Source organism: Leucoraja erinacea, chromosome 9 (assembly GCF_028641065.1).
Source record: "Leucoraja erinacea ecotype New England chromosome 9, Leri_hhj_1, whole genome shotgun sequence".
Classification (NCBI taxonomy): Eukaryota; Metazoa; Chordata; class Chondrichthyes; order Rajiformes; family Rajidae; genus Leucoraja; species Leucoraja erinaceus.
In genome coordinates this window covers 48,763,924-48,789,367 of record NC_073385.1, presented here as the reverse complement: position 1 = coordinate 48,789,367, position 25,444 = coordinate 48,763,924, and the positions used below count along the sequence as shown (strand labels likewise).

Genomic DNA, 25,444 nt, shown 5'->3' with positions numbered 1-25,444 from the left:
ATCAACCTTTTTGGTCACGTCTTCAAAATAATCGATCAGATTTTTGAGGCACGCCCTCCCACATACAAAATCATGCTGGCTATCTCTAATCACCCCTTGCCTATCCAAATGCCTGTATTTCCTATCCCTCAGAATACTCTCCAGTAACTTACCAACTACAGATGTTAAGCACACTGGCCTATCTCTGATCCAATTGCTTGCATGTAACATGGGTTGTTACAACATATCTGTATTTCTTTCTGAGTGGCATATTTCTATAAGAACTACGATCTATGCACAAAATACACATTCCATGGGCAACTTTACATGGCAGGTTAAAGCAGTGGTCAAGAGCTTGCATTGTTGCTGATGGTAGCTAGCCAACATTGCGACCAATGCATTTAAGGGCAATGCACATCACACCGCATTGATCAGATTGGCATCTACAATCATTCAGTGGTGAACGGTCCTTCATGAAACTTAGAATTGTTAATGTAGAGCAGATGTTTCATCTCACCATGCCAACTTTTATTCTCTTTTCTTCCCTTCAAAAAGCCCCTCCAATAAGTATTGTAATAGCAAAACCAAGCATGGGAGAATAATTGCAAAATTATAATCAATTTCCAAGTGGATCTCATTCAAAATGACCAAAACCATAGCTGACATGTTATTCCAGTAAAATTATTTCACAATCTTGCACCTTTTCAGTAAAGCTATTACTTTTAATGGAAAAGCATCACTCACGGTCTAGCAAAGTCAGAATTCCACAGGCATATTCACACTACATTCATGACATTTGGAAACATTTAAAATGAAACATTGCAGATTATACAGCAATACAAACAGCTATCACACAAGTGTGACTTATCGCTGCTTACTGAAGCATGTTTTAAGTCCAAACTCTTTGCTGGCATCCTGGGGATCATTTATAACTACACAAAGTCAAATTATACAATACTGGAAAATCATAGCATTTGTCTTGAAGACTACATGGCCAAATTTATTTCATGCATAGTAACCTTGTAATTGGGTTTCGATGTACTGGCATTTTTCCTGCATGGCTTAATTCTGACTCCTGGTAGACTGCTTCCTTTCATAACAAGCTGGATGGATTTTTTTGGCTTTCTGAAGCTCTATCCCTCGGTGGGCTAGATTTAATCTTCTGCCAATGGTCCACTGAAAGAACAGTCTTAGGGTAGCTAGTTGTGGAGTACAGATAAGGGTGGTGTCTGAAAGATTATGATGGTAGGTGAACTTGTGTGGAATGAGGTGAGAGAGGGAATTGTAGAAACAAGGATGCTGATTTACAGAAAAGGAAGCAAAATGCAGGAGTAACCCAGTGGGCCAGGTTGCATCCCTAGTCCAAAATGTCACCTTTCCATGTTCTCATGAGATGCTGTCTGACCCTCTGAGTTACTTCAGCATTTGTGGCCTGTTGAGAGAGTGAAATCATTGTCTTGAATCTGCAGATCAGGTAGTCTTTCAAGTGATAATGGTGCAATGGTGAAATCTACTGTGATTTTGAGTGTCCTACGGTGCTTTCAATCTCCATTTTCAGAGCTGAGTTGATTAACAGACTGCTGTTTCACATTTGTTTTCACTCCAAAGAGTCAGCTTTCTGCAGTATCTTGTGGTGAGTGGTGCAGTGGTAAAGCTGCTGCCTTACAGTGCCAGAGATTACAGTAACAGTTACAGTTTAGTTTATTGTCACGTGTACCTACGTACAGTGAGGTTCGATCCTGACTGCGGGTGCTATCTGTGTGGAGTTTGTATGTTCCCCCTGTGTCCGTGCGGGTTTTCTTCGGGTGCTCCTCTGGTTCTACCTACATTCCAAAGACTTGCAGGTTTGTAGGTAAATTTGCTTCTGTAAATTGCCCCTAGGATACAAAAGTGGGAATTATTCCTTACAATTTTGCAACTGTGCAACACCAGTTTAAATGTAATATACTCTAGCTTATTTTCCCTACTCATACCATTATTAAATTCAGTTGTTTATATTGTTGTCCTTTCCTTACCACTTCTCTTAGTTATGGACGGCTTTCTTTTTCCAGTAGCAGGCAATTCAGATCATAATATGGCAGTTAAAACTTACCGTGATCAGCTATTAACTTACTGAGATTTAAAATCAGAACCAAGAGAGGTAATATTTTCTGAGTGTAGCAACAATAAATTATTTCTCATCATTCCATATTATATGACTGATTTGGCAAATTAAATTCCTTGTATGTTGCAAAACATACTTGGCTAATAAAGTATTCTTATGATTGTGATTGTGATTCATTGTGCTTTAACTTCTAGTTGGAATTAAATGTACAATATGTCTGAACTCAATATGTCTGGCCCGCTCGGCCGCGGGCCAGTGGACGACATCGTCGGGAGCTCGCAGGTCACAGGCTGGTGCCTGTTTTCCGGAGCTCCCGTGGCAACAGCAGCGTCCGCTGGACTGGAGGGCGGCAGCTTCGACCACCCCCGGGCTACGGAGCTTGAACCGCGGGACTGACTTACCATCGCCCGGTGGGGTATCGCCTCAGCACAGAGGGAGAAGAGGAGGGAACAGACAGTAACCCTAAGACTTTTGCCTCCATCACAGTGAACTCACTGTGGTGGATGTTAATTTGTGTTTATTGAGTGTTGTTTATTATTACATGTATGGCTGCAGGCAACGACATTACGTTCAGACCGAAAGGTCTGAATGACAAATGAAGGATTCAATTCGACAAGTTGGTGAATAACAGAAAATTTTAATATACACATCATACATGGCCCAGCTATGTTGTCTTCATCAGCACTTAAAAGAATATCAGTCACTAAAATTGAAAACGGAAACACATTTTAGCAATGCTGGAGGAATCTGAAAAAAACTAGCTCAATGAGGTACTATTTGCAACCACAACCACCTGGATAAAAAAAACCTTCTTGCATGCTTTAGTTTGATGCAAAGAAGAAATATACTCTGATGCAAAGAAGAAGCTAATTGCACCAAATGAATGGCTAACATACGTCTGAGTTGTTACCAGCACAGAATGGGCAGAGCTAACAGATCATCTGAAATCTTAGGTTGTCAACTGGCTTACTCCAGCCTTAGAACAGAAAAATAACAATGTCATGCCATATTACTTATTGCTACTTTACAGGATGTAGAAAATGACATTTTCAGGATTTATGGCCAGGCATTCATCCTCTTTATACTGTCTTTAAGTCTGAGAGACCCAAGAGAAATTACTACAATCCAAAGAGCATTTGTGAATGTCCTTTGGAGCACTATTATGAACAGCTTGGGATGAAAGAGCAGTTTACCGGGGATTTCAAGGGAAAGTGCTATTTCAAGTGTAATTAAGCATTCACAACTTTATTGTATTTCTTTGTCAAGAGTCAATAGTGTTTTATTGTCATATGTCCCGGACGGGACGATGAAATTCTAACTTGCTGCAGCACAACAGAATATGTGAATATGTAAACATTGTATATAATGGCGGGGGGGAGGAAAGTTCAGTAAATAACAAATATAGTGTAAATAACAAATAAAAATATAGTCTTTTGCAGTTGAGAGCTCATAGCTTATTAGTTGTGTTTGATAGCCTGATGGCTGTGGGGAAGGAGCCTGTTCCTGAACCTGGACGTTACATTCTTCAGGCTCCTGTACCTTCTTCCTGATGGCAGTGGTGAGATATGTGTGTGGCCAGGATGGTGTGGGTCCTTGATGATTTTGGCTGCCTTTTTGAGGCAGCGACTACGATAGATCCCTTCGACGGTGGGGAGGTCAAAGCCGGTGATGGACTGGGCAGTGGTCACAACTTTTTGTAGTCTTTTTCGCTCCTGGATGTTCAAGTTGCCGAACCAGGCCACGATGCAACCAGTCAGAATGCTCTCTACTGTGCACCTGTAGAAGTTTAGGAGAATCCTCTTCGACATGCCGAATATCCATAATCTTCCCAGGAAGTAGAGTAGCTGAAGTGCCTTCTTTACAATTGCATCGGTGTGCTGGGTCCAGGAAAGATCTTCTAATATATGCACACCCAGGAATTTGAAGTTATTGACTCTCTCCACCATCGTCCCGTTGATATAAACAGGATTGTGGGTCCTCATCCTTCCCCTACCAAAGTCCACAATCAGTTCCTTGGTCTTACTGATGTTGAGAGCCAGGTTGTTGTGCTGGCTCCATTTGGTCAGTCGGTCGATCTCACTTCTGTACTCTGACTCGTCCCCATCAGTGATTCGTCCAACCACAGTGGTGTCATCAGCGAACTTGATGATGGAGTTCGCACTATGACCGGCTACGCAGTCATGGGTATAGAGTGAGTAAAGCAGGGGGCAAGAACTTATAATAATAATAATATAATAATAATAATTTTATTTATAGAGCACTTTAAAAACAAACATAGCTGCAACAAAGTGCTGTACATCACTAATCATTGACAAAAAAGTTAATACACACCAAAAATAACAATCAAAAGAAATAGTAGGAAAAGACATGTAAAATAAAGAAACATCAAAAACACCACAAACAGAAGCAAAGCCTCAGGCATGGTCAAAAGCCAGGGAGTACAAATGCGTTTTAACACTGGATTTGAAGATGGACAGTGAGGGGGCCTGTCTGATGTGCAGCGGCAGGGTGTTCCAGAGTGCCGGAGCAGCAACAGAGAAGGCTCTATCCCCTCTGAGCCTCCGACTAGACCTCGGTACCTCCAGGAGCAGCTGACCAGCTGACCTGAGGGACCGGGCAGGAGTGTATGGGTGGAGCAGCTTAGAGAGGTAAGGCGGGGCGAGCCCATTCAGAGATTTAAAAACAAATAACAGTAACTTAAAATGAACCCGAAAGTGCAAGAACATATTAGATTGCTATTCTGATTTTTGTAACTCTACCTTTGATGACCATGTCTATAATTGCTTAGACCCAAAACTCCAGAATCCACCTTCAAAATCTCTTGGGTTCAAATATTATTCGATAATATCCCTGTGAAAAACCTTAGGAGTATTAAAGGTGCTGTATAATTCATTGAGCATTTGTAATTATTGCAACCAATGTAGTTTGGTGTTAATGCTAACTGAGTGGTTTACATTGTATGAGGTAGTAATTGCAGGGATTAAAATTTGAATTCATGAGATAAAAATTCCATCCGACAGAACATAGATTCTGATTATCATTACCCTTTGCAATAGGGATTAAGCTATTGTTTTGTTATAATTGCGTTTACATCAACAAGTTAGGAGAAGTTCTTGATGATTTGGAAAGTGGTATTGATGTGGTAAGATATGAGGTGTCAATGTGTAAGGCATACTTCACTGTTGCCTGAATGCATTACCACAAGATACAAGTAAGTTAATGACATCAAAAATCGGCCATCCCCATCTGAAATTATTGTGAAAGAACACAAGAGAGATGTTGTGAGTAATTTGTCAAATTTAATGCATTGCAGATATTTTTCTGGAAGATCACACTGTTGTACAGCAAAGGATCATTTCACTTTGCTCAGTTAATATTTTTATTTTGGATGGTGCACACAAGATGAAATCTTTCACTTAAGTATGTGTCAAACAGTGGTCTTTCTCTGAGATACCCAAAGCTTGAAATTTCAGCAACATTGATACTGGCTGGAACTTGCCTTACCCTTAACAATTTTTCTTTTGACTCCTCTCACATTCTTCAAGTCAAAGGTGTGGCCGTGGATACTTGCATGGCCCCGATCAATGTGTGTGTTTTCATTGGTTATATTGAATTATCTTTGTCCAAACATACCCAGGAACCAACTGTTGTTTTGCATGCAAAGTTGATGTTGCTCCGCTACATCAATGATTTGTTTTGGGCTGCCTGCTTCACCAATGCAGAACTCGTTGATGTCATCATCTTTACTATTAACCTACCCTGCCCTTAAATTCACTTGGATATTTGAAGATTGGAGGGCAGAAAATGTGCTGCATTTAATCAAGGAGCAGCTGGGATAAGCAGTATGAATACCATTGCGGAGGTCCAACATTAGTGGCAGGAAAGGTATTGGAAAAATTCGGGGGTAATTCGGTCTCGATTAATTTGAGATTTTTTAGAAGATTTTCACTTGATAAGGCAAGAAATGAATCAAAGACAATCAGTTTGACTTTGTTAGGCTGAGATTTGTCTGACCAGTTTGAATTATTCTGAAGAAGGGTCTCAATCCGAAACGTCACCATTTCCTTCTCTTCAGAGATGCTGCCTGTCCCACTGAGTTACTCCAGATTTTTGTGTCTATCTTTGATTTAAACCAGCATCTGCAGTTTCTTCTTACACTTAACAAAATATATTGCTGAGGGCAATGCAACAAAGCATCCTACATGGACTTCAGGGAGGCTTTCAACATAGCTCCAGCCTGCTCACAAGATCCAAGGCAAGTTGGCAACTTGAATCCAAAAACTGAATTGCATCAAGAGATAGAGAGTGACAAAGTGCTTGGGCCAAAGATCCATGATTTATTTATTTGCCTCTGTACTCCACAATTGGAGATTTGTAATAGAAAAAAAATCACATTTTGGTTTCATCATGTAGAAATTACAGCTGTGTTTATGTATAGTCCCCCTGTTTCAGGGCACCATAATGTATGGGACACAGCAATGTCATGTAAATGAAAGTAGTTATGTTTAGTATTTTGTTGCATATCCTTTGCATGCAATGACTGCTTCAAGTCTGCAATTCGTGGACAGCACCAGTTGCCGGGTATCTTCTCTGGTGATGCTCTGCCAGGCCTGTATTGCAGCCGTCTTTAGCTTATGCTTGCTTTGGGGGCTAGTCCCCGTTGATGCAATTGAGCATGCATCAAAGGCATGCTCAATTGAGTTCAGGTCGGGTGATTGACGGCCACTCAAGAATTGGCCATTTTTTAGTATTGAAAAACTCCTTTGTAGTTTTAGAAGTATGTTTGGGATCATTGTCTTACTGTAGAATGAACCCTCGGGCAATGAGTTTTGAGGCATTTGAGGCATCCCCCAAAGGTTTACCACTGTATGTGCTTGAGGTCTGGACATCTGGAGAACTTTGTACTTATGGCTGACTTGCAGCAGTATTGATTGTGGTAACATTGTAACAACCTTTATGCAACTGTATTGTTTCAATGGTTTCCCGCAGAGGCACAGTGGGCACTTCACATCCTGATGGCTGGCTGTAAATTGACATTTTCCTGGCGCTATCATGTCATATGCAGCTCAGTCACATGATTTCAACAGCGTCTAATGGTAATTAATTTGATCTTCTGATATTTCCCATTGTTTGAAAATGTTATTGCTTTTGCATCTTAAATATCATCAGGCTTGATCAAAATACATGGGTTTTTGTTTCATATAGAGATCAATAATGCTACATAATCTGAAAAACATAAAGTAGGAACATGAGGGGCAACATTTTCCACATGACGTTTGTGGTATAATAAACGAACTGCTGAGGAAGTAATCTGGACATTGTTAGCTCATCAATCTGTCTGTCTCACACATTCTGTCTTTTCACCTCTTGCATTTGTCTAACCATCTGCCTATCAAAATCCCCTCTCACCTGTATCCACCTATTACTTGCTAGGCCTTGGCCCGGTCCTCCACTCATCCAGATTTCTTCTCTTCTCCCATCCCCCACCCATAATCAGAATAAAGAAGGGGTCCCAACCCAAAATGTCACCTATTCATATTCTCCAGAGATTCTGCCTGACCTGCTGAATTACTCCAGCATTTCGTGTCTTTTTAAAAATATATAAACCAGCATCTGCAGTTCTTTGTTTTTACCTTATTTTCTGATTGTGCAACTTAACAATTTTGGATAATCACACATCCCAATCATGTATTGCACATTTCCAGCCAGCATTTTTTTCTCTCCCCCTCTTGTATTTAATATTTCATTCATCTCTTCCTATTTACAGCTCTTTCAGCCCCCTTTTCATTACCTTCTTCCAACCTGCGCTACCACTACTTGTTCATTCTCTCTAGTCATCGCTTTGCACTCTTTTGTTCTTTTTGACCCCTGTCCGTTCTCTGTTTCTTTAAACTTATTTAACTTCTAACTTTTCAAATTGTGACTAAAATGTCATTGACCTGAGCTGTGAACTATTTGTCTCTCCACAGATACTGCCTGACCTATTAAGTATTTTCGCCACTTTCTGCATTCACACTTATTTTTCTTCTGGATTGCCTAAATCCATTTCCTTTCTTTCACTGAAGCTCAGTTCCAAGGAAGTGAGATTTAGCTCTTGCAATGGAATACCAAAATCATCAGTGCAAAATAGATCATATTAAAACTTTTCTCACTTTTTTTAACCTGCTCCTTAAAGGTCATTTTTAAGCACTCCTCGCCATCCTTCTCAGCTATAATTATACACTCCAATGATAAACGTAATAATTATTTGTAAAATGTGCCATTTATTAAGTCTTCCCCCCCTCCCCCTCCCTCCCTCCACTGGGGCCCATCTCCAGATGTAAAGCTTGTAAAGCATGTAAATGATTCAAGATATTTCAGGCTGACACAGCTGCTCCCTCAGCCCTTTGAGTTTTAGTTCATTTTTGCTCTCTCCTATTTCCTTTATTGCTGTATTCTCTCAGTCACTTCCCATCTGTTTTTCCATCCCACTCACAATTTGTGCTACTTGCTTCCCTGTCACCAATTTGTATTTTGTGAGTATGTAGTCTCTCATTTTCTCATTCTCATCCTTTTTCTCTCACTATTATGTAATTGTTATATGGTTATATGGTTATCTCTTTCCCAGTGCATTTTTCTCTGGTCTCTCATCAAATGGCCATTATTTTCCCTTCACCAAATTCCTTTGTGTAGTATTTCCTGATGCCAATCATCTCCCAAATATCTTGGTCTTGAAATAAAGATGCAGAGCTATTCGCTCATTGTCCCCACGTGTTATGGTCATAATATTTGTGCCAGTTGCTGGTTTTATTCATTTAAATGTGTAATTTTGAGAGAAATCCCCCGATGCCCAATAAGAGTCAAACATATTTATGTTAGTGTGTTGTATTTTCCTTTTGGTGCAATACCTTTTTCATTTCAGTTTGCATTTATCATTTGTGACTCCATTTTGTACATTGATTAATACCCAGTTCTGCAATGTTCAACAGTAATTTTGTTATTGCCTTTTTTATCTAAACCTTGGTCAGCAAGTTTGAATGGAATTTCCTCTAAAAAAACCCTCTCCTGAGCTGAGCCTGTACTCGCGCATACTTCTCCTTAACTGGTCTGTGGAGGGCAATGTTGTCTGGATACTATCAAACACAGTACTAACTGCTTGACCACAGTCTATGGAACTATTTGCAACAAAATAAATAAATCCTTTCTGATGTGAAAGGGGAATTGCAGTATCTGAAGATTGCAATATTAGTCCTGCTCTGTGGATCTGCCCTTGTTCACTTCCATCCTACATTTGCAACAAAGCTTAGTCATGAGCACCCTTGCCCCTGAATCAAGTGACTATCACACTCTAGGGATCTGAGTACAAAATTTATCACTTCAATGCACTACATAGAGAGTCTTTCACTGCTGGATAGGAGGATTTAAACTGAGAATCCTGTTTGTCTATTGGTGGCGTTAAACTATTTCAGACTACTATAATGAGATGATACTGACATCCATGCCATATTTATCTCTCAATCAATATCATCCAGTCATATCTCACTGGTATTTGGAAATTAGCTGTTATGTTCCATGCATGGCTTCATCAATTATAAAACGCTTTTAGACTACCTGGTGCGCTGGACAATGCTTTATAAATTGAAGTTTTTTTTCTTATTTCTTTGTATTCCTTCCTCTGTCCATTCCATTTATACACTACTCACCACATCAGGGTCAGCATCTGTCTTCTGTTCCTCATCCTTGTTGGCAATGTCAAAGAAAGCCCCCCTTCTATATTCTATTGCCTCCCATTCCATCATCCCACCTGCTGTTCTAACCTTCACCCATATCTTTGTCTCTTCTAGTTTCAGCTGTTCCATTGGACGCTTGATTGGCCTTTTTTCCCTTCATTCTCAATAAACTTCATCTTGTACATCATCCTGCTAGCTACATGTTTTTCTGAAGACCAACTTGGCAATCATCCCTTTTCACAAACCTGCTTGTCTTAAAATAAATTTAGTTTTCTTGCTGCTTTTAGAGCTTTATGGTCTTTCATCTTCCAATCTCGTTATCCTTTTTATTCACCCCAAAGGCTCTTGGCTAACAACTGCAGTAGCTTGTGAATTCTCATCTGCATTGTTCCACCATTAGTAGTTATTTTGCTTTGAAATTCACTTCATAAACAGCTCTGCTTTTCCATCAACATTCTTAGGACCAATGATTAAAGCAATCCCTTTGGGTTATTAGTCACCGTTTCCATTATCTTCTTCCTTAGTTGTTAAGCATTTGTCTTTGGGACAATTCTTCAGTTAACAGGACACTATCACCAAGTAATGCAGATTTATGTTGATGAGGATAGTAATTTGATCTATTTTCCCATTTGAAACTTTGACTTCTAAGGTGTAAAACCACGCGAAGGATAAAATCCATGGCCAAGGGTCATTTTATGGAGCAAATTCTATATGATTAAATGACTAACTATTCTAATGATCTTTCTCATCAGAAATAACTGATTAAAATTAATCATAGGGTAGTCTCATGAAAACTAAAGCAGATTTTCAGTTAATGATAACGGTGAGATGGGTCATCAGAGATCAGTCAGAATTCCAAAACACTTTTTGTCTTTTTTGGACACTGTAATCCACTTTCAAGGATGTTATGGGGGAAATGTGCATGTGGTGAATTAAGGCTAGTGGTGAGAGGCATTGGAAGTTCCAGATAGTGAATATGGAATGTGCCCACACTTTTGCAAGTCATGCTAGATATAACATTGTTCAAGGTTTTAGATTTTTGTATGGATATCCAGGTAGATTTTGAGGTAATAAGATAATCAAGACATTTAGGATTGTGTGAGAAAATGTGTTTCTTCTTTTCTTCTGAAATTATTTTTGAGTTCATACTACAATTAAATTGTATGGAGTACGAAGCGATAGATGCACTTACTTACAATGTGAAAGCTCGTCAGCTAGTGCACCTTGTGCAATATTTTTGTGCATTTGGAATTGCAGTAATTGCTGTCTCTTATTCATTCCCTCACAATTAAAGCGCCGAACTGTGCATTATTCTTGTGCTTTTTGGATTGGCAGTTTTGCATGTGACAGGTGTCAATGATTACATGAAATGACTTGCAGTTTTCAGGGAATTGAGATGCTTTGTTTGTCTGCTGCTGGATATCACTGATTAGTTCTTGAAAATCTGTTTGATGGCTGACACTATTAAATTAAATTGACATTCGGATACAGTGCAGCAAGAATCCAGAAACAAGCCTTGCACTGCTTGTAGATGTGATTGAGTACTAAAAATATTGTGTAGTTTAATTAAAGTTCATTTATTCGTTTATCCAAATAAAATTATAGCTCTTGCTGGTTATGTTATTGTTATGCTCTCATCACTATAAGATTTCATTAAACTGCACAGTACTGATTATGTACCTCACAGAATGAAATATTTTCATGGTCAAAGCTTCAATTAGTATTTTTAAATCTAAAAAGTTTGGCTGATTGATATATGCCATTACTTTCAAAGTATGTATGTGGATTGAAGGCTATAATTCTGCACAATGGTGCATTTTTCCTATTTATTGGGAGGGTAATAACCATATAACCATATAACAATTACAGCACGGAAACAGGCCATCTCGGCCCTACAAGTCCGTGCCGAACAACTTTTTTCCCTTAGTCCCACCTGCCTGCACTCATACCATAACCCTCCATTCCCTTCTCATCCATATGCTTTTCCAATTTATTTTAAATGATACCAACGAACCTGCCTCCACCACTTCCACTGGAAGCTCATTCCACACCGTTACCACTCTCTGAGTAAAGAAGTTCCCCCTCATGTTACCCCTAAACTTCTGTCCCTTAATTCTGAAGTCATGTCCTCTTGTTTGAATCTTCCCTATTCTCAAAGGGAAAAGCTGGCCCACATCAGCTCTGTCTATCCCTCTCATCATTTTAAAGACCTCTATCAAGTCCCCCCTTAACCAGGACAAGGGGTCACAGCTTAAGGATAAGGGGGAAATCCTTTAAAACCGATATGAGAAGAACTTTTTTTCACACAGAGAGTGGTGAATCTCTGGAACTCTCTGCCACAGAGGGTAGTTGAGGCCAGTTCATTGGCTATATTTAAGAGGGAGTTAGATGTGGCCCTTGTGGCTAAAGGGATCAGGAGGTATGGAGAGAAGGCAGGTACAGGATACTGAGTTGGATGATCAGCCATGATCATACTGAATGGCGGTGCAGGCTCGTAGGTCCAAATGGCCTACTCCTGCACCTAATTTCTATGTTTCTATGTTAACCTTCTGCGCTCCAGAGAATAAAGACCTAACTTATTCAACCTTTCTCTGTAACTTAGTTGTTGAAACCCAGGCAACATTCTAGTAAATCTGCTCTGTACTCTCTCTATTTTGTTGACATCCTTCCTATAATTGGGCGACCAAAATTGTACACCATACTCCAGATTTGGTCTCACCAATGCTTTGTACAATTTTAACATTACATTACATCCCAGCTTCTATACTCAATGCTCTGATTTATAAAGGCTAGCATACCAAAAGCTTTCTTTACCACCCTATCTATATGAGATTCCACCTTCAAGGAACTATGCACGGTTATTCCCAGATCCCTCTGTTCAACTACCTTCAATTCCCTACCATTTACCATGTACGTCCTATTTTGATTTGTCGTGCTAAGGTGTAGCACCTCACATTTATCAGCATTAAACTCCATCTGCCATCTTTCAGCCCATTCTTCCAAATGGCCTAAATCACTCTGTAGACTTTGGAAATCCTCTTCATTATCCACAACACCCCCTATCTTGGTATCATCTGCATACTTACTAATCCAATTTACCACACCTTCATCCAGATCATTGATGTACATGACAAACAACAAAGGACCCAACACAGATCCCTGAGGCACCCCACTAGTCACCTGCCTCCAACCCGACAAACAGCCATCCTTTACCTGGAGTGGGTCGATTCTTCTTTCTCCAGTTCGAAAAAACCATTACCCTCTGGCTTCTCCCATTCAGCCACTGTTGAATCCATCTTGCTACTCCTGCATTTATACCCAACAGTTGAACCTTCTTAACCAACCTTCCATGAGGAACCTTGTCAAAGGCCTTACTAAAGTCCATATAGACAACATCCACTGCTTTACCCTTGTCAATTTCCCTAGTAACCTCTTCAAAAAATTCAAGAAGATTAGTCAAACATGACCTTCCAGGCACAAATCCATGCTGACTGTTCCTAATCAGACCCTGTTTATCCAGATGCTTATATATATATTATCTCTAAGTATCTTTTCCATGAATTTGCCCATCACTGAAGTCAAACTAACAGGTCTATAATTGCTAGGTTTACTCTTAGAACCGTTTTTAAACAATGGAACAACATGCGCAGTACGCTAATCCTAGGGGACTATTCCCGTTTCTAATGACATTTGAAATATTTCTGTCATAGCCCCGGCTATTTCTACACTAACTTCCCTCAATTTCCTAGGGAATATCCTGTCAGGACCTGGAGACTTATCCACTTTTATATTTTTCAAAAGTGTCAGTACTTCTTTTACTTTGAAACTCATATTATCCATAGCTACTCTACTAGTTTCCCTTACCTCACATAATTTAATATCCTTCTCCTTGGTGAATACCGAAGAAAAGAAATAGTTCAATATCTGCCCCATCTCTTTTGGCTCTGCAGATAGCTGCCCACTCTGTCTCTCCAATGGACCAATTTTATCCCTCGTTATCCTTTTGCTATTAATATAGCTGTAGAAACCCTTTGGATTTACTTTCACCTTACTTGCCAAAGCAACCTCATATCTTCTTTTAGCTTGTCTAATTTCTTTCTTAAGATTATTTTTACATTCCTTATACTCCTCAAGCACCTCATTTACTTCATGCTGCCTATAATGAGTGTGATCCAAGCCTAACAGTATTTGCCAGCTTTGATCAGTGCTCTACTCTCTGTCAGTGATATGTTCATTAAGCGTGATGACTTGCAGCCTGATTGTTCTTGACCATCACTGAAATAAATATTGTACCAGATTGCTTCCTACTCAACAGTCATTTAAGCTGCAGCATAGTAGCACATACTCTACCTAAAGAAGATGGCTATTTGATACCTTTTTTTCTGGTGAAATTTAATTGTGTTTGGTTGCAGCAGAGAATGGTTTCATTTCTGGTGAGAGATATCAGAAAGCCTGATGTCAGCACATGCTATTATTGTTGGCCATGCATTTTTATCTGTTGGGAGCCGGGAATTTTGAGAGTTCTTCTATTTGGAACATAGCAGCATGACAATAATGGGTAGGCGTTATGATGCATTGAATAACCCAGCTTTTCACTGAGGTTGCTAAGATACAGAGATCTTCTATTGGATTATCATTTGTTGCAGTTAGTATATTTTGATATTGCAGCAATTACACTTTTCTGCCCAGGAGTTTGTCTTCCACATATTCTGATTCCCCCTGTTCACTGCCCTTCCAGCCCCAAACTCCCTTTTTAACCTTTTCCTTGAAAAGACACAAGAATCCTTGCCAAATCTTGGATGCAGTACAATGGGAAGCAACTCCTATGAAGCTCTTCAAGCTAACAATAAGGGTGTCTGGGAAAGGTTGGTTTGTAGTTAAACCAATTTATAGGATTATTGTGTTTTTTTTATTTCAAAATAGACTTTATTCAGGTAATAAATATATAAAATGCATGAACCATGCAAATAAAATTCATCCGACATTTTCGGAGGCTAGCCAATTATTTAATACAGTCTACATACATTGCTCAAATTTCACAAATTTATCCCCCACCCTTTCCACTCATGTGGCCCACTGGCATGGAATCCCTTCCCTTATTTTGAGGGGCGTCTCCACCACACCCTGCCCCCCATGTCTAGCAGCGGAAGGAACCTAGACTGTGGTCCTCCCCCACCGAGCCTTGCCATTGGCTGCACCGAGCTTCAGTGCGTCCCTCAGCACGTACTCCTGCAGTCTGCAGCAGGCCAGTCGACAACATTCCCCGACGGACATCTCGCTCCGTTGGGTGGTGAACAACGCTCGGGCAGACCAAAGAGCGTCTTTCACCGAGTTGATGACCTTCCAGCAGCACTCGACGTCAGTCTCTGAATGCGTCCCTGGGAACAGTCCGTAAATCACAACAGCAAATTGCATATTCACCTATTCAATTTGCTTTCTTAAGGTTTAATGTGGCTTTTGCACATTAGCGTGTAACTTCTCAACCAAGACGAAGTTGCTGGTCTGATTTGAGGTCTCAATAAAGATGCTGTAGTCAGCTGTAATATCACAAGTTCACAAGTTATAGGAGTAGAATTAGGCTATTCGGCCCATTGAGTCTACTCCGTTATTCAATCATGGCTGATCTCTGCCTCCGAATCCCATTTTCCTGCCTTCTCCCCATAACCTTTGACATCCGTTCTAATCAAGAATTTGTTTATTTCTTAAAAATATCCACTGACTTGGCACCACTGGCTTGGCCTCTCACTGGTCCAAAGAGGTGAAAATCAGTCAGGCTTCTGACTCTTGATGATTTTCTACCTGTCGTATAATGATGGTTGGTTTGATTATTATGGCATCTAGAGGAAAAATGTTTTCAGCTGGTGGATGATGGGGCCAGATATCCTCTTTGCTATTTAAACAAAATAAATGTATCCTTGAAGAAATGTAATCTGCAAAGTTATGGACTTCATGCTGGAAAATGAGTCAAATACTAAGCATTGATTGAGTGTTGAGAATAGCATCTGCTTGGAGGTGGAACAATTACAAAAGTATATAAGGCATCTGCAGTTTATTTTGATTTGCACTTTGAGGGAGGTGAAAAAAAAGATTCACTATGCATTTCATATTGAGTGAAATTTGGTAGACTATTATTGATGATGGTCACTCCTAGAGGAGTCTGATGGTCACTTCTGGAGGAGTGAAGGAAAAAGAGTATCTGTGGAACAGGAACATCTGATTCTGCTTTTAAATATTGTTTGTCATGTCATTTCATTCACGTTTAGGACATTTCTCATGCTTTATTCTGTCTGAATTAAGAATAATTTGAAAAGGCAATTCAAAATGTAAATGATCTTCCTCCTCCAAATGAAAAAGGTCCAAATTTAAGGGTTTATTGTCATCTTTCACAGGGAGTCTCTTGCTCTTTATTTTGTTGTAATTGTGTGAAACTTCATTTTGACAAATATTCACAAATTTCTTTTAGCAGTCCATCTGATTAGGGAGAGCATTTTAATTTACCTAAAATACCTCAGCTACTCATTTGAAATAAATTTCAATTTAACCAGATACTGATACCGTATATTAAATAAAGAAAGATATACACGTCTGAGTTTCTAAACAACCTAGTTTCTTCATATTTTTTCAAATACAACTAATTCATATTGGCTTCTCACATAAATCATTGTCACTAATATTCCGTCTCCTCTGTAGCTATTGTGTCAAGCGAGACTTGATTCTTTGCACTTTTGACATCATATTCAATGCTGAATGGTTTATCTAGCAAAACATTATTCTTTGAAACATAGGAACATGAGCAGGCCTTCAATCGTTTAAGTCTTTTGCTACTTTGTATTTATATTATGATTCTTCTGAATTCTGTTGAATTGCAAGTTTTAAAAACCTTGCTTAGCAAATTCATTGCCCATCCCCAACCTTTTCTTTGCCAAGTTCAGGCCATTTTGTTGCAAACATCTACCTTTTGTTTTTTATCGCCTCATAACTTACTGTAACTCGCATCTCCAGTGACCAGGGTACAATCCTGACCTCCATTGCTGTCCATGTGCAGTTTGAATGTTCTTCCTGTGATAACATGGGGATTCTCTGGGTTTTCTGCTTACCTCCTATATGCTGAAGATGTACGATCAGTCAGTTAATTGTAGAAACAGGGAACTGCTTTGCTGGATTAACTCAGCGGTTCAGGCAGCATCCGTGGAAAACATGTATATGTGACAATTTGGATCAGGACCCTTCTTCTGACTGATTGTGGGGTTTATCGAGGGGCACGATAAAGCCTGAGAGGGGGGATTTTGACAGGCTGTACAAGAGCCAGAGATGAAAATACAAGAGGTGTGAGATGAGGATAGAAGAGTTGCAAATTGTGAAGCCAGAGGAATGAATGTAGTTGGAATGGGATTGGGAGGTGAGAAAGGGTTGCGAGTCCAGATAGGCCACATCGAAGTTGGGAGTGGTTAGGGGTGGAGAAGGGGTGGTTGATTAGTTATCTAAAATTGGGGAATTCAATGTTCATACTGTTGGGTTTTAAGCTACCAAAGCAGAATATGAGGTGCTGTTTCTCCAGTTTGTATGTGGCCGCAATCTGGCAATGGAGGAGGCCCAGGACAGAAGGTTCAGTCTGGGAATGAGAAGAATTATGTGACACTGATGTGGGTGAGGGATAAAATTATGACAGCAGGGGCGAAACCACGTTTAGTAAAGAAAGAGGACATCTCAGATGTCCTCAACAGAAAGCTTCATCCTGGGAGCAGATGCAATAGAGTTGGAGAAATTGAGGGTAGGCAATGTGGGCGGAGGTGTGTTCCAGATAATCGTGGGATTCGTGCTAAGTGGTGTTAGGTGTCAGTTGTTAGATGGATACCTTATCTACATCTCATCTGTGTCCGGTGCTGCTCTTGGGCCCCTTTACACCTCTCCCCCCCCCCTCCCCCCCACACTTCCAGATGGAACAAGGATAGAGTTCCCCTGATCATCAATTTTCACCCCCCCTAACGTCTGCATCCAGCACATCATTCTTCAACATTTCCGCCACCCCAACGCGATTCCATCACCAGTTGCGTCGTCCTATCCCAACCCTTTCGACCTTCTGCAGAGACTGTTCCCTCTGCAACTCCTTGGTTCACTCATGCATTCACACCCAAACCAGCCCCTCCAGAGATACGTTCTCCTGCAAGATGTAGCACTTATCCCTATGCCTCTACTCTCACATCCATCCAGGGTACTCAACAGTCCTTCCAGGTAAGACTGAGGTTCATGTGCACCTTCTTACCCTCATCCTCTATATTCAATGTTCCTGCTGAATTTTGCGACCATTTCAGTGAACACCTGTGCTCTGTTTAGCAAGACCTGTTGGATCTCCCAGTTGCTGACCATTAAACTTCTCTTCCCATTCCCATACTGACCTTTCTGTACTGGGCCTCCTGCATTGGCAGAGTACTTTGCAACAGAACAGAGTTACTCCAGCATATTTTTTTATAGATGGGATGGTGATATATAGAGAATATGTAACTAGGAAAGCATTGGGGAAACTGGATTGCATTGTGAGCCTCCATAGATTCAATGGGCTGAATGACTACCTCCTATGTCATGAGGATATATGGGCACATAGTTATTCCAATTCTGTTAGCTGACCCCATGCTGTCCAATGTCTGTAATTTAGAATATTTCTGATTACGGTTCTTGGATGGGACTATTACGTTAGGATAATAGAATCAAAAATTCCAATCGTATTTTATATCTTTAGACCTGTCTCCTTGGGAAATGAAGACCAGCCGTCGCACCTATGATGTACTTTATGACCATACTTTATGCACAGTAAGTGCGACGTGTTGCCTGTAATTTAATCTGCTGATGTACCTGAAATATGCTGCTTTTGTTTATCAGGGACAAAGTGAGAGATTTGAAAATGCAGGCTTAATATTATTAAATCGAGAAATTGATGTAGTGGAACTTGAAGGTATGTGGTTTAGTTCTGTAAGGAGGCCCGGGAGCATATTAAACCAGCAGGAATTAAGTCCATCTCACGGCAATGGGGCTGGCTGAGAGACAGGGCTTCTGGGATATAACAGCCCAGTGGCTTTGGTTCAAGTCCAGTAACTTGCATCGCAAGTTGAAATGCCATCGTCATAAAATGCCATCTTTATTTCATAATCCATGAATATATGAACTCTATTTCATATTCAGATATTCATGGGCTAACAGCAGCAGCTGGCCAAAAAGGACCTTGGATTGTTGTAACTGGTTTACTAAGGAGTATCTGGGAGAGGCAGCCAAAGAGACTAACTTATGATTCTCTGACCCACCGTTGCATGGGTGAGTCAAAGTGCTCTCAGAAAACGAGCTGATAAATAGTGTATTGCCATTGTCATCCATTTCCAAACAAGACGAAACTGAAATAGAGAGTTTTGATATTTTTGTAAATGTTTTGGCATTTAGAATGAATTGTGATTAGGTAAATCTGTTCACAGGATTAATTATATTTAGTAACCAGAATGTCATTTTGAGCAGGCCTTCAAAGCAAGTGAGATGTTTCTGAAAATGCTATTGTATTTTTTATTTGTCACAGCTGTTTGCCAATGTCATATGCTGTAATCCCATCCACATGCATTTGCATCTCTCTATTTCTTTCTTACATGCAAACTCCCAATACCTATTGTTTTTGTTTCCAATGGTATCTATCTAAAACACCTTTGGGTATTTTTTCAACATTTGTAATGTTAATGAAATGCAAGTTGCTTTCTTTTCAAGACTCTTCTCTCAACACCGAAGTTATCAAACAAAGGTAGACACAAAATGCTTTCCTACACACTGAAGTTATCAATCAGTTATTACATTAAAACATACGTGTTTGCTAAAATTATAGATATTCATAAAATACAGTTTATGCCTTTCAATCATCAAACTCTGGTATTCTCTTTTTATAATGTTTATATTATGGTAACAACATAAATATATTCACACTCAAAAATGTTTTGCTTATATCTAAATACATTGTTTAAATTGATTAAAATGAAGCATGGACCTTGCAGTTATTGACTTTTGTCCTTATTTAGCATAAATTCATTTTAAATGGAGCTTAAATCACTTGTAAAGACAAACTGACATATAACAAAGATAGACACAATGCTGGAGTAACTCAGTGGGTCATTTCTATTAGTTTGGCAACATTTTTATACCCAAGAAACCCCAAATGGGAGAATATTTAATTATGTATATTAATGGTAACAGTGGTCTTTTCTATTCTGATTTGTTAGTTAATATTTACATTGTTCTTTGAGTTACTTCAGTGGATGTGACCTTTACTCCACTGTGAAATGTGTAGCTTTACAATTGATTTATTTGCATTTAGTTGTCATTAATTGGCTTAGTGAAAACAAAACTTGTAACACTTGGGTGGCATTGTCACTTAAGGCCTAAGAATTGTACAAGCCAAATAGGTTGGCATGATTGCTCTCAGGATAGTTGGCTGGGAGGAAATGCTGATATATAGGTTGTTCTCAATTTATTGGCAAGAGTATTCAATTTTCCTTAGTTTTTGAAGTTTACTGCACAGATTCAGCTCAGTAGGTTAACAACCACGAAGCTTGGCCAAGTCAGATTATTGGTGTAATTCCAAGTGCAGAAGCATCATTTCAAATCAGAAGTGAATGAAGAAAATACTGAACATAATATATTTTGAAAGTGTTCTTGGTAGAATGATGAAAGATTCGATTCAAAATAAAATACAAATGTATTAAAAACAGAATAATGGCAAAAGCACCTTAACTATTTTCTCCAAAGATAGAAGCAAAATACTGGCGTAATTCAGCGGGTCAGGTAGGATCTATGGAGAAAAAGAATAGGTGATGTTTCAGGTTGATATGGGGCTCGACCCGAAACGTCACCTATTCTTTTTCTGCAGAGATGCTGCCTGACCCACTGAGTTACTCCAGTATTTTGTGTCTATCTTCAGTGTAAACCAGCATCTGCAATTCCTTCCTACACATTTTAACTATTTTCTAATTTTCTCAACTGCTGCCATCTGTTTTCCTGTCTCTACACTTTGGAAACAAATGATTTTTTAAACAAACTAGTTCCAAAAATCTTCATTGAAGCAAAAGAAAAATCAGTACTTAGTGATCTGCAGTTTTAATTTTGGGGCAATTGATTTCAGATTTGGGGAAATGTACACATTGGAGAAATAAATATTTGATTTCTTCCTCCCCCCCCCTCCTTATTTCTATTTCAATTCGAATAGTTTCATTGGAAATTGGAATTTGCTTGCCTGTTTTGCACATTTCAAAACGGAAAAATGTAGGACAGGTACAATCACAAAAGCAAGATGCTGCAGAGGTAGGAGATTTACAATAGAGTCATAGAGTGATAGAGCATGGATACAGGCCCTTCGGCCCATCTTGTCCACATCGGCCAATAGCCCGGAAACAGGAGACACAGTTATCTGGTTGTAGGCATTTCCTATTTTCACTCCAGCACTTTCAGCAAAGATGAAGATTGCTTTGTTGCATGATTCAGTGTTCACCCTGTCAGCAATGCTCTGCATTCATTATCTGCCTTAATCAAACATATTTTATGTTTTAGATTTTTAATTATCTTCCTAAGTTTGCTTTGGAACCGATGAGTTTTTTTAATTAGTAGCAACCCTGAATTCATGAGCCTGACTGACAGTTTTGTAATATGAATTTTATGTATAACTAAACATGAAATATACAAATTAGAATAAAGTTCATAATTCAAATCCTGTATATTTCATATTCATCACTAAAAATTCTGAAAACCAAATCTTTTTTTGGCAGCGCTTTCCTTTTTAGGTCTGCTGCTATGCAGCTTCATTCTTCAAAGTATGCCTAACAAAAATGCATATATATAATGCCTTTTATCACTGTAAATCATTGAAAATGCTTCAAAGGAGCGTTATTAAATAAAATGTGGTACTCCCATGACATTAGACCAAATGTTTGACATACTTAACAGATGATATTAAAGAGCAAGCACAGGCACAGTGCAGTAGAGTCGGGGCAGCACAACGGTAGAGTAGCTGCCTTACAACACCAGATACCCGCATTCGAACCTGACCATGGGTGCTGTCTGTACAGAGTTTGTATGTTCTCCCTGTGACTGCGTGGTGTTTCTCTGGGTCATCCGGTTTCCTCCCACATTCCAAAGACGTGTAGGTTTAGAGATTGTGGCTTCTATAAATTGCCCTTAGTGTGTCGGATAGAACTAGTATGCAGATGATCGTTGGTCAGCATGGACGGTTGGCCGAAGGGCCTGTTTCCATGCTGTATTTCTGAAACCAAAACTGAAGTAACTTAAAGGAGGAAACAGAGATAGAGAATATTTAGGTGTGAATTCTGGAGTTAGGTATCAGGTGGCTGAGGACACAGTTAGTGGTGGTAGAATGATTAAAGTTGAAGATACCTAGAGTCAGAATTGGAGGAGCACCGATGGTTCAAATGGTTTGGTGCCCATGAAGAATTCAGAGATGAAAGGTTTGGTGCCAACAAGAATTTGAAAATAAGAATGAAAATTTTAAAACTTTGTCCAAATGTTGCAAATTCTTTCCGAAAACCAGAAATCAAATTAGTTGGCAAAATGTAGTGCCTGTTATCCTTTATCTGTGCACAGTGGACAGCTTGATTGTAATAATGTGTCATCTTTTTATTGACAGGAGAGCACGTAAACAAAAGCTTTTCACTGTATCTCTGTACACATAACAATCTATATATACTTATAAAACTCTCATCTTGTATGTGTGCGTGTGTGTGTGTGCGTGTGTGTGTGTGTGTGTGTGTGTGTGTGTGTGTGTGTGTGTGTGTGTGTTTTTGTATCTTTGCCAAAACGCTACGCGGTAGCGCTGAATGTTTTATAGAATCTTACTCACATTTTTCTGGTCGTCGAGATAATCAGGTTCCCTTCAGATTTGATGTTAAGATGTTAACTTTCAAAAGTTATTGATATTAAAGTTTTAAAAAGCCCAGTTTGCGAAGAATAACTCACTATGCTGTGAGTATTCTGGCAGCTTCCAGTGATGATGTGACAATGCCATCTCACAGTCCACCAATCACAATGGGATCATTTACATAAGCTGCAGTCATTGTTGCCAACGGTAACGGTAACGGCAGCCACGACTTTGCGGATTTTACCCCCAGCCCACTCCCCACAGCCCCCAGCCCACTTCCCACAGCCCACTCCTCACTCCCCACAGGCCCACAGCCACTCCCCCAGTCCACTCCCCCCAGCTCACACACCCCAACCCACTCCCCCCAGCCCACTCCCCCCCCCGGCCACTCCCCCCGCCCACTCCCCCCCGCCACTCCCCCCAGCCCACTCCCCCCAGCCCCACTCCCCCCGGCCAACCCACTCCCCCCGGCCCACTCCCCCCAGCTCACTCCCCACAGAATTTTGAGAGACAGAATTTTGGCGATTCCCCTCTCTAGCATTGGTGGCCCAATCGTTGAGCAGCAGCATCAAGATTAGCAGAATCACGTGGGAAGAATTTATTGGCTCCACGGAGTGCCGACGCTGACTCAAAAGTCCATTCATTGGCTCCGGGAAGCGGCAACTGTCCCCCCCCCCCCCCACGTGGTAATGATTGATTTGCTCCAGGGAGCACCGACGCCGACCCAAAAATCAAGTCCGGGAAGTGCCGACTGCCCCCCCCCCCCAAAGTGCGCTGACGGGTTGCGTTGGGGGACCAGGCCTCCCGTGGGGGCCATAGGTGAGTGGTGGAATATTGCGTTGGGGAAACGGGTGAGTGGTGGATTATTCAATGGGTCCCACTTCGTCTAGGAATAAACTAATAGTAAATCAAAAATAGGTTCTTACAGGTACTGTTATATTGTTAAGATTGCAAATCCATCAGCTAAGGTTTCAAAGTAATTTTATTTTAATTAAAAACAAGTAACCAATGCCATAAGTTAGTCCCTTGCATTTTTTATATCAAACTGTTGAGATGCTAAACAAGCTACAAAACTTTGCGCAGCTAAGAGTGATTTCTATTTGTAATGTCAGAAAATACAGTACAGTCCATTAGGCTGTCAACATTAATATTATTTATATTTCTAATTCTAATATTCATCTAAACTAAGAACAGCAATACCTTTGCTTATATTCATCATGCTGCATGTGGTGAGATGAAAAGGAAATTAAATTGCTGATTCTTGTCTCCAATTAGCATAACCTCAAAAATATGCAAAACATGTTTACAAAACTTACTGCATTGTCAGAATAGAAAATGAGAACTTAAAAGTTTAATTGAGTTCCTGCGGAGTGATGTTTCAAAATAGGAACTAGTTTAGGCCAATAGATCTCTTTTGTCTGTTCCACCATTCCATGAGAAAACAACAACTATGTGACCTAATGCTATACTGTCATGAGAAAAAAATACAAATCTTGTTGAGAGATTCCAGGCCGGTGACCTGTCATCTGGTCGGATGGTACTCATATTATTCATTCCATTATTGAATAGAAACACTAGAAATTTCTTGACTTAAGATTTGAGGCTCAGCGATATATTGTTCCCTGTTTTCCGTTCATTATTTTCAAAAAGTGAACTGACAAGCACCATTTTTCTATTTAAATGACTGTCTTCTGGATGCTTGTGGTTTAGACACCTGCTGTTCTTATCTGTTCCCTTTCAAACAAAGGATGGAAATACTTTGGTTCCAGTGATTTGTCGTCAATAGTGCTATTATCTTCTTAATTTCTGCTCTTTTGCAAATTGCTCCTGTTAAATTTAGTTGGCATAAGATAATTCAGCATGCTCTCATTTTCCTCACATTTATCTCACGCCTTTGCCTATCTTTGGCAAAGGTTTTGGCGGCGCGACTCACCCGTTGCAGCGGCCCCTACAGCCTGTCTGTCTTTTTTTTATTTTTTGTCTAGTTAAATGTAGTGTTTGGTGTTTTTTAATAGTATTTTTAAATGTGTAAATGTGGGGGGCGGGGGGGGGGGAGGGGGAAACTGTTTAAATCTCTTCCCTGTCCGGGAGACCCGACTTTTTCCCTGTCGGGTCTCGGCTGTCGTTGGGGCCTAGCACCGTGGAGCGGCCTCCAGCCTGAACGACCCGGGGGCTCGGGAGACTGCGGAGCTGCGGATCTGCGGACTCACCATCGTGGGGCTGGCCGGCCTCGGAGCGTGGGGAGCGGCGGTGACTCGCTGCTGCGACTCGACTCCTGGGGCTCGGAGGCTCCAGCAACGCAGCCGCAGGTCCGGTGGACTGGGACATCGGGAGCTCGCGGGTCTGGGAGGAGAGAGAGAGACCGCTTCCCGGAGCTCCCGCAACGCGACTTCTCCAGCCGGTGTCACGGGGTTGGAACAACCCGGACCGGGACAGTACATCACCCGGCACGGCTTCATGGCCGTGGGACTCACCATCGCCCGTGGGGGTTCCAACCTTGGACTTTCAGACCGGGAGCGGGGCCGTAAATCGCCCCGCGCGGCCTAAAATGGCCGTGGGACTCATCATCGCCCGCCTGGGGCTTGGACATCAGGAGAGACACGGAGAACAGGGGAGAGAAAAGACTTGCCTTCCATCACAGTGGCTTCACTGTGATGGATGTTTGTGTGAATTTAATTATGTGTATGTTTGTAAGACAGTGTCTTTGTTTGTATGGCTGTGGAAACAACATTTCGTTTGAGTCTCACTGGGGCTCAAATG

At 40.5% G+C, this 25,444-nt stretch overlaps 1 protein-coding gene across 6 annotated transcripts in view; it reads left to right on the top strand.

Annotated features, from left to right (window-relative positions):
- LOC129700352 (gephyrin) overlaps positions 1-25,444 on the top strand; it is a 459,263-nt gene that overhangs the window by 79,419 nt on the left and 354,400 nt on the right. The window contains exon 1 of one of the 6 annotated variants that reach the window (XM_055640761.1): positions 18,566-18,600. The exons of the other annotated variants lie outside the window; for them this stretch is intronic. Within the exon in view, the coding sequence (XP_055496736.1) occupies positions 18,594-18,600 (7 nt within the window). The 5' untranslated portion in view covers positions 18,566-18,593. Of the gene's footprint in view, positions 1-18,565; positions 18,601-25,444 lie in introns of those variants that run through there. 6 annotated transcript variants of the gene reach the window in all.